The sequence below is a fragment of the Gossypium raimondii genome, chromosome 6 (genome assembly GCF_025698545.1).
Source record: "Gossypium raimondii isolate GPD5lz chromosome 6, ASM2569854v1, whole genome shotgun sequence".
Taxonomy (NCBI): domain Eukaryota; kingdom Viridiplantae; phylum Streptophyta; class Magnoliopsida; order Malvales; family Malvaceae; genus Gossypium; species Gossypium raimondii.
The window spans coordinates 35,510,061-35,520,783 of NC_068570.1; the positions used below are offsets into that span (position 1 = coordinate 35,510,061).

General features: G+C 33.6%; 1 protein-coding gene across 1 annotated transcript; it reads left to right on the forward strand.

The window, feature by feature from the left end:
• The first annotated feature begins 4,367 nt into the window (after nucleotides 1-4,367).
• Nucleotides 4,368-10,143, forward strand: LOC105773503 ((6-4)DNA photolyase). The gene is made up of 14 exons (XM_012595477.2): nucleotides 4,368-4,838; nucleotides 4,997-5,068; nucleotides 5,541-5,621; nucleotides 5,755-5,925; nucleotides 6,001-6,072; nucleotides 6,818-6,904; nucleotides 7,046-7,144; nucleotides 7,244-7,327; nucleotides 8,087-8,173; nucleotides 8,266-8,337; nucleotides 8,421-8,534; nucleotides 8,936-9,023; nucleotides 9,107-9,202; nucleotides 9,832-10,143. The coding sequence occupies exons 1-14, from the start codon at nucleotides 4,503-4,505 to the stop codon at nucleotides 10,014-10,016; spliced, it is 1,644 nt and encodes a 547-aa protein (XP_012450931.1). The 5' UTR covers nucleotides 4,368-4,502; the 3' UTR covers nucleotides 10,017-10,143.
• The last annotated feature ends 580 nt before the right edge of the window (nucleotides 10,144-10,723 follow it).

The following is a 10,723-nucleotide window of genomic DNA, read 5'->3' on the forward strand; positions in this document are numbered from 1 at the left end:
CAAGATATCAAGGAACATGGGATGGACTATGCAAATGTGACTATTCCATGACTTGTGTCCATTCCAGAAATAAAGGACTTAAGGATTAATGTATGAAAGGTTAATCACAAAAAGTTATGTCGAATCATGACTTCTTGTAACTTAGGTAGCAATGATGCATTGCTAGATGCCACTCATTGTTTGTAACATTAGAATCGTTCTAGTATTACTGCTAACGTTACAAGAACCTACAGGGTCACACCCTATGGTTGAAATGAACGGAATAAAACATAGTTGGTATTGTGTTTGATTGTCACATGAGTTAAATTAATTATAGAATTAATTTAATTGAGAAATCAAATATCGAACATATTATATGTACAAGGATGTTGTACACATAATGAGAACATAGTTCTATTAATATATGAATTTGGTTCGTATATAAATTTAAATAAATATAGTTTACCGAAATCCTTGTTATAATTAATGTAATTATAATTTTCAGTTAAAAAAATTATTATATTTATTTATTTTTATTATGTTCGGATAAAAATTTTATGAATTATGATTCATTATATATATACCAATTATAGAAGGGTGAATGAGTGAGAGTTTTTTAAAAAACCCTAAAAAAAAAGAAGAAAATTTTACTTGTGAGGTCTAGCAGTCGTCAAGCAAAGAATTCTCCAAAAACAGTTTTGTAGATTTTTTTCGTTCATTGTCAAACTGGGTGGATTACGTAGAGGTCGGAATCATAAAAGGTTGCGGCTTGGTTCGATAGTAGATCAGAATTCTCATTGCCGAGGTGTTGTTGTCTACTCAGATTGAAATTACGGTAATTTCAAAACCATTATTTCACCCCGATTCGTTCCTCGCACATGGATCCATAGGTTGGATCACCGGAATTATTTTTTGATTATTTTTGCTGCGCCATGGGGTACCGGCATTCCAACATGAATGCCATGAATTGAATTATTTGACATATGTTAGCATTTAATTGTAAAATTGTTTCTGTTATGAAGTTAAATGTTATGTTTTGCTCGGAACATTTCATAACTCTAATTCGGTAATGGAGACGGGTTAGGAGTGTTACAAAATCAAGCCCCCATGAGCATATATCTATAAAAATTTGAAGAAAAAGGCTTATTACCCTTTGTAATTGATGGTCGAACGTTTGAATCAGCTTAAACATTTATTTATTTGTTTTTCTTAAACATGGATGGTTGAATAGTTGCTATCTAGGTTCTAAAGTCTTTTCTAAAATTAAAACATAAGAGCAATTGGACTACTAAAAATCGGGTTGTTGCATGGCAAATAACTTCCACTATGCTCCTAACCTTGGCTCCCACGCTATTGGCTCTGCGGTAGCTTAATCCAGCCCAGACGAACACTACAATGTCGGCATCACCACTTGCAGCACACAATTGCAACTGGGAGACATGATTTCTGGCTCTAAAACCAATTGATATGGACCTTTAGTAAACCATAACCCAAAGGCTAGCTATTGAAGTTGGAGAATCTAGGTCCATATAAACCTCACTAGAAAATTTCATATTTTCTTATGTGGGATCCAAGTCCCATACCTTACAGTTGACACATAACAGAGCCTTCTTCAAAAATGACCAAACAAAACTTGAGCTCCTTAAGTTTTAAAATCACCTGTCTACTAAAATGAAGAATCATTTCCCTGAATGGGTCATCACCGATGAAAGTAACAGATCAAAATCCTAATGTTTTTCTATATTTTTCTGGTATAAGAATATGCTTTGCTAATTTCAGCATATTTATTGATATCTATTGGATATAAGAAACCAGATTTCAGTCTCCAGGATTGTTGAAAGGTGTTGAATTGAATTCGGGTTCATCTTGTAGACATTTTTGGAAATTTAATTGAATTTGGGTTCTTCTGTTTGAATCTGCTTTGCAAAATTGAAGGAAAAGAAAATTGAAGAACGTAAAAAACTAGGTTCATTTTGTAGTTACGTCTGGGAATTTAATTGTAAATACCAATACATTTCCAACATAAAAGGGAAAGAAAAACGTTACAGGCATTAAAGAATTGAACTGGTTAGTTCAATTTTGGAGTTAAATTTTTTGGAGAACATAAAAATAGAAGGAAAAAGGAAAAACATTTGAAATTTGAGAATATAAAATATCAGTATTTGTTTCTGTTCTTTTCTTTTCTGGTAGAAAATATTAAGGGTTATTTAATTTCTGGTCCCTAATATATTTTAAATTATAAAAATTGATAAGTGATCCGTGTCACCATTTAAGTGACTCAAGTGTTCTGTTAAGTTAAAAATTAAAACTATTAGCCATAAGGTACATATTAATAAAAAAACTAAAGCTTTAAGTAACAAAATTGACTTTTGAAAGTTTAACTATCACATTAAAAATTTATAAAATTCAGATAACAAATATAAAATTAAAATTATATTTATTTTAAAGTTGATTAAAATGAAAAATAGGTGGCCTGAAAATAAAGTCGATTGAATCCGCATTTTGCTAACCTAAATAAAAATAGATTATGTGATGAGTTCAATACTCTATCAGATTTTGAAAATAATGGTGAAAAAACCACGTTCTTTCTCTCTCTGCAAACCATTTGTTTGTTGTTGCATAGCGTCAAAGAGAAATCAAATTTAGGGTGTTTTCATTCTTTTCTAAATTCTTTTGGAGATAAATCGATATTTTAAATTCTGAAAAAAAATCGTTTTTCATAGTTGTTTCGACGGTTATTTTTCTCGCATGTTTCAAAATCGAGGAAATTACTCTAGAGCTGAATTTGAACCCTCTATTTTAATGATTCTTAGCAGTAGTAAATGGCTGGATTTCACTTTCGTTTATGCTTCTCGTTAAGGGTGAGCATTCGATTGAATCGAATCGAATCGAATTAAAAATTTTCGAGTTAATCGAGTTTTCGAATCTCATTTTATCATCCTAACTTTATTTAAAGTTTTATCGAATCGAGTCGAGTGAGATGGAATTCGAATCGAATCGAATATATTTGTTCGAGTTAAATTTTAAAAAATAATTTTGGGTCCTTGTAACCACTGTCACCCATCATAATAAAATTTGTCCACCTTAATCAATTTTTTTATTAACTTTCATCACCTCATAATTTATTTATTAATTTTTTATATATTGGTTAGCTTCTTTACTTACTTAGTTGTTTCAATTATCTTCAGATTCTTGTCACTATGTATTTTGGAATTAAAAAGATATTAAATGTAAAAATATTATTTTTTAATAAAAGTTATTTTAAAAATAAAATGTGAAATTGATACCAATATAAAATTTTAACACGAATGTTTTATGGCATAATTAACAATTCAATTTTAATATAAATATTTAATATGACTAAACAATTCAATAATATAAATAATATAAAATGTAAAATTTAATTTAATAATATAAATAGTAGATATAAATAAAATTATTACTATTTATATTTAATGAATTTTTTTTGGATAATTTTGATTTTTTATTTGAGAGTAAAGGGTGAGAAGTAAAAGTTTAGGGGGAAAATAAAAAGTTTTGAGAATAAAAGTTTGAGAGAAAGTAAATAGGGGGAGTAAAATTTTGGAGGTAAAATATTAAAAAAAATTGGAGGGGGGAGGGTTTGGGGTAGATGAGAGGTGCGATGGGAAGAGAATAGAAGTTTTAGGTAAAAAGTGGGAGGAAGTAAAAATTTTAGGGGAAAATAAAAGGTTTTCAGGGTTTTTTGGAGTAAAATTTTGAGAAAAAGTAAATGAGAGAGTAAAATTTTGGTGAGAAATGAATTTTGGGTAGATTGGGGGGTTGGGAGGGGAGGGGAGTAAAAGTTTTGGGGGGAAAGTGGGAAGGAGTAAAAGTTTTAAGGGAAAAGTAAAAAGGTTTGAGAGTTTGGGGTAAAAATATAAAATATTATAGTTTGATATTCGAATTATTCGAATTATTCGAATTATTCGAGTTATTCGAATTCTAAAACTCAACTCAATTCGAACTCGAAATTTGAAAAAAAAATTCGTGTTGATTCGAATAACTCGATTCGTTTAACTCGAAATTTAAATTTTTTTTCGATTTTTTCGAGTCGAATCGAGTTTTGCTCACTCCTACTTCTCGTATTTTCTAAGTCCATTGAGATTCAGTTCTTCACCTTTTTAATACACTAATCTTCCTAATTAAAATGTGCAATACGCTTTCTATGAATAATGGTTTAAACGTTTTTACCAAAAATATCAACTTTGTTTAAAAAAGTGAATCAATTCTTCTAAAGAGGGGAAGGTTGAAAAAGAAGCTTTCAACCACAAGAAATCCACATGTTAGGACCCTCGACGTGGCGCTACATTAACCGCACCAGAGTTCCTCACCCAAGCCTATTTTTAACGTATATCGTATACCGTGTGCTCAGAGTTCTTTTCAATTCACAAGCATCCTTGTCATACACCTCGTACGTGCACGTTAGCCGACATCTCTGCCTCCCACATTTAAGGCGCCAACTTACCCAACGGTCCAAAACCGCAATTTTGTTGTCTTATGAAATGAAACCTCCACTTTCTCTACTGAATCCCAGCATGCTATCCGGGTCGGGTTCGTTAATGTGGTTCCGAAAGGGGCTCCGGGTCCACGACAATCCGGCGCTCGAGTATGCTTCCAGAGGATCCACTTGTGTTTACCCTTTGTTCGTCATCGACCCTCACTATATGGTGCTGGACCCAAACGCCTACTCCCCAGGATCCACCCGTGCGGGTATAAACAGGATCCGGTTCTTATTGGAGAGCCTCGCTGACCTTGACTCAAGTTTGAAGAAACTCGGGTCGAGGTTGTTGGTGTTGAAGGGTGAGCCTAGTGAGGTTTTGATTCGTTGCTTAAACGAGGTGATTTTCTCTTTATAATTTACATGTATTGTTTTTTTTCTCTTTTTGATATCTATAATTTACATATATTGTTTGTTTGTTTAAAGTTAAACTTAAAACTATGAAGAATTGTCTTTTTCTTTTTTATAATGCTTGTTTGATTTTTGGGTTTTTGGCAGTGGGATGTTAGAAAGCTTTGCTTTGAGTATGACACTGATCCATATTATCAAGCTTTGGATGATAAAGCTAAGGTAAAACTGTGCTTTTTTTTTTCCCCCTATCTTTCAAGAACAATACTTAACTTTCCTTGAGTTTTTCAAATATTAGTGTTATATCAAATAAAAATGGGCTTCCACCAACATTATAGTCCAACGGCAAAACTTGGTATTTTCAATTAGTTTGAGGTTTCATGTTTGAGTTCCAGGGAGGATGTTCAATTCATGTGCTGCAGTTGCTGTAAGCTTTTTCTTGTACTAAACATACATATCTATATTATTTGGAGTTGGGTGTGTATTGGATATGGATACGTGTCTGAAACAAGTAGCTTTTCTATGTATTTGGGATCATATCCGCGTACCTAGATCCAAAAATATATCAGACACAAGGGTACTTCAAGAAAAATAAAAAGTTGGAGCAACGTAGGAACATATTACTTTTAGCTAAGTTAGCAATTCATATGCTTATATTCTTTATAGTAAATAAAGATTGCCTTTGTTTCTACAGAATTATGCTTCTGCAGCTGGAATCGAGGTTTTCTCTCCAGTGAGTCATACCATCTTCGATCCTGCAGATATTATAGAGAAGGTAAGCCAGAAGTTGGTATCAACAGAGTTGGAAGCTTTTACGCCAAGTTTCTAGTTTTTTCATACCAAGGATGCTATCTTTTTTATTCTAATTGATTGCTACTATTCATGAATGCAACTAACGGCTACAATAGAATGGGGGAAGACCACCATTGAGTTATCAATCCTTTTTAAAGCTTGCTGGGGAACCATCTTTCTCACTTTCAGTTGAACTTTCTTGGATGCCTCCTGTTGGAGATGTTGGAAGATGTGAGATTTTACAAGTTCCGACACTAAAGGAACTCGGGTATGTGGAAAAGCATCAGGTATGAAGCCATCAATGTTTCAGAAATGTGCCATTGCTTGACGGAGCTCTTTATAAAGAAGGATTCCTTGTGCAGGATGAGTTCACTCCCTTTAGAGGTGGTGAGTCAGAAGCATTGAGGAGGTTGAGAGAATCCCTAAGTGACAAGGTATGTTGTGACCTTTTGATATTGAGCATTGAATTAGCAATAGCAATATTATGACATTGAAGTTTTGGGAAAAGGCATTCCTTTGGAGGATGGTGAACTGCTATATGTAAATTGGTAATACATAAATGTAGATATATGACAGATTATTGTATCGATTATAGGCTTAATTTGTGGTTTTTTGACAACCATGGAAAACTTTTGCTCCACTTTCTTCTTTCAGTTTACTTAGTTTCTGTTAATTTCTAACCGAGTTCCCTGTAACAAAGCTTGGATCCATTTGAGTCAATGAGTTAAGTTAATGACCTGTATGATGAGAAGAGGTGCATTGGGTCGGTCAGTTAAGTCCATTGAACTTAGGTTGGTCTATATGAATATGAAGCTTGTGAAATGTTCTGGATCAAGCTGAGGTGAAAAATGTTGGCTGCACTACTGTTATTTTGATATTTCATCATTTCCTTGAGAAGAAGTTGTGATTTGTAAGTGTCTAGTCAGAAAATACAAAGATGCTTCTGGTTATTTTGTGATTAGTTCATCTGTAATTTTCCTTCTAATGGCTTTGTGACAACAATTCTAAGTTCCTGCCAAAATGTGAAATCTCCTTTGGTTTGTCATTAAGTGAACCTGATTTCTTGCAAAATGCCTTAAGTTATCTTATCAGTTTTCCCATGTTTACTTCTGTTGTATCTTTTTAAGGATCAGTTGTTTATGGCACTTGTATTGATATGACTGCTTTCTTCTACTTCAGGAATGGGTGGCCAATTTTGAGAAACCTAAGGGTGACCCTTCTGCTTATATAAAACCAGCAACAACTGTTCTATCACCTTATTTGAAAGTGAGTGACAAAAAGATTGATACTGGTTTTGGAGCATATCTTTGAATGATTGTACAAATTTTGTAATATGGAGATAAAAAATCATTAAGAGAGATCTCAGCCTTGCGTATGTTCATTCTTTTTTCATAATCCTTGTGGCAGTTTGGGTGTCTCTCTTCCAGGTATTTTTACCAATGCCTTAAAGATGTCTATAAAAATGTTAAGAGGCATACATCACCACCAGTTTCTCTTGTCGGGCAGGTTGGTTGCCTATTAATTCTTCATTGATATTGCAGTGAATTATTTATTGTTTGATCTACTTTCTTTCAAAGAATTGAAAGCTATATTCTATCTCTGCAGTTGCTATGGCGCGAATTTTTCTATACCGTGGCCTTTGGAACTCCTAATTTTGACGAAATGAAGGGTAACAAAATATGCAAGCAGGTCGGTGCATTTAATGTACCAAACGGAACAGTTTATTTTACCTAAATCTGATTCTGTTCTTCTTTCTCCTTGCTTTCTCTTAGAACTGTAGAAAAATAAAAGGAAAGGAAACAAATAAATAGAACCATGTGATTTTTTTTTTTTTTTGGGTACTTGAAGTTGTCCGACCTTGAATCTTGATTGATCATTGAAGCTAAGAGTCCAGCACTATACCAAAATATCACACAATTGTTAGCCTAAGAACTACCTGATATTATAACTATAGATGACAACTTTTAAAGTGAGCAGCACTTTCCTATGGGCTTAAAACTCTTCTGTATTCATTTGAACCATGTTTCTGAACTTGAATTGTTTCGCTGTAAGTTCCAAACAAACTGGTTATGTTTACCTAAAATTGATACCATCAGGTTTCTGGTGATGAAAGCACCGAAATTTCTAGATGGTTGTGCTTAAAAGGGGAACAAGGACAGAATGGTTGTGATTGTAACTTAATTCTTGTAGGATGAGGTCCTCTTTGCTTAGACCAGTGTTTTCATAAGTTCTCTCACCTCTGTGATACTTGGATTAGATTAGATCGGGCTATATTGAAATTATTCAGTGGTTTTCCACGTGTTTTTTGCCATCTATAACACTTGAATATTGTATCACCTCACGTTCAAAATAAATCATTGACTAATCTTACATGAGCTGTAACTGACATGTATTGGACTCTCAATTCTATATATAAAGCTTTGATGTTAGTCAGTTTTGTGATTTCAGATTCCATGGAATGATGATGACAAACTCCTAGCTGCTTGGAGAGAGGCTAGAACAGGTTACCCTTGGATTGATGCTATCATGGTCCAGGTTTCGTGGCATAACTTGATACCTTTATTTAATATTTTGCACATTTGGTTTCATATTTGTGCTTTTAATTTTATAAACATGGGTCATTGTAGCTGAGGAAGTGGGGTTGGATGCACCATCTCGCACGCCATTCTGTTGCTTGTTTCCTCACTCGTGGAGATCTAGTATGTTTCCTCTATGCTTCAGCACATTTCTTTCTTCTTTCTATCATTTTCTCTTGTCATAAATTGCAATTTCTTTTTCCTAGTTTGTTCATTGGGAAAAAGGACGTGATATCTTTGAGAGGCTTCTGATTGATTCAGATTGGGCAATTAATAATGGGAATTGGCTCTGGCTATCATGCTCATCATTCTTTTACCAGGTTTGAATCATCTATACATGTATCATTTTCAAAGTCTCTTAATGGAGAGTGACTGGCAACTCAAAACAATTTCTTTTGCAACATAGCTAGACCTTACTATATCAGTTTTAGCAGAGTATGTAGGCCGAATTTGATACTATATATTGTAAAATGTCAGTGTAATTAGTTGTCTGGATTATCTTATGGATAAATGATCTGGGCATGTCCGAGATATGTTTACTAAGTGATATTAAATGTAGGTTGTTTATTTCACCAAAAAAAAAAAAAAGTAGGCTGTTTATAGTAGCTGTTAGTTGCTTGAGGTCTAAGTTCTTAGAGTTATAATTTCTTTCTAGAATTGCTGCCAAATTTGCTGTTTACATAACTCGCTTTTCAACATGAGTGATTGTTGTTTTCAACAGTACAACCGCATATACTCACCAATATCATTTGGAAGGAAATATGATCCGAATGGTAATTATATTAGGCATTTTCTCCCCATACTAAAAGGTATGTTTAGTTTCCACCCTCTTCTTCATCATCATCTTTTGGCAAGCTTTAATGTGCTAACATCTAACATAAGCGGATATCAGACATGCCAAAGGAATACATATATGAGCCGTGGACAGCTCCACTAAGCGTGCAAAGTAAAGCAAAGTGCATTATTGGAAGAGATTATCCCAAACCAGGTTTGTTATCTCATTGTGAGGGATGAGTTTGAAGTTCAATCTCATGAATGATACCATCCCTACTCTTATCTTAGTGTTCAATCTACAACTTTGGTCATTAGTCTTGCATACTATTTCAGATAAGAACTGTAGTGACAGATCATAGTAAGAATTCAACAATTTAATGCCTATGTTACTTAACTCGGGTGTGTGCATTGGATACAGTATGTTTTCAATATGGATTCATTCAAAATTTTGAAAGTTTTTCTATATATCTAGAGGGTATTTGGAGGGTCATATTCCCATACTTATGTCCGAACATATGTCAAACATAAGCGTCCGACATGGATACATTAGGAAAAATAAGAATTGGAGCATCATAGTTTGATGCTAACAACTTGGGTTGTTTACTATGCTAGATTCGGGTATGAATATTGGATATGGGTAGTGTCTTGACAATGATATATTCAAAATTTCCAGTTTAGGAGGGTCATATCCAAATAGCCTTATCCAGATAGACGTTGGAATATGGATATCAAACAAGTATACTTAAAAAAATGGAGAGTTGGAGCAATGCAGGTTTAAATACAATTTACTTTAAAAGTTAGATATAGGGCAATCTTTTCTTATACCCTTGCGATGAATTTCAGTGGTTTTGCATGATACTGCAAGCAATGAATGCAGAAAGAAAATGGGGCAAGCTTATGCACTTAACCAGAGACTCAATGGACGTGTAAGTGAAGAAGATTTAAGGAAGTTGAGAAGAAAATTTGATGAAGATGAAGATAAGCAGGAACCCAAACCCAGAAGGCAGAGACAAAAGCTGATAAAATGAGCTGCAAAATCTACTTTTTCATCCATCCATATCTTTTTTTCTTTTTTAAACTTTAACTTGATAACTTAGAACTTGTTATTCTGTTACATGTTTGGCACGTAATATAAATTGATAACTTGGAACTTTTTTTTTTTTTTGCATAAAAAGCTAATATTCATTTAATAGGTGTTTGGCTCAAGAAAGTATGATATATTAACACACTACAAGGAAATGAAAAGACTCTAAAATTAAAAGGCCAACCATCAAAGCAAAATAAAGCACACAGAAAGTAGAAAACCATTAACTCTAGAAAACACCCAAAACTAAACACTAAAAAACTCATTAGAGAATACCAACCATTATTCTCATCTTCCACAACAATTACTCTGTATAGCCAAATCGGAAGAAGGATATTGCCTTGAAAATCAACCATGGAGATTCCTCTGAACTTTTTCGATCTTCAAAGCTTAACAAAGATTTCTCAGTGTTATTGTAGCCGAATGATGCGATCACGCCCTGCGAACGACTTTGGCCAAGCTTCCCAAGCGAGCATTGCAATCTTTTTCTAGTTGATCAGCTCGATCCTAGCTTATTGAGCTTGATTCAGCTCGAATTTCAGTTTCTTGAGCTCAATTCAGCTCAATCTTATCTCATTGAGCTCAATGTTATTTTATTTAATTTCATACATTTTAAGTTGCTGGAATAAATTTAGTTGTTTAATTAAGTTA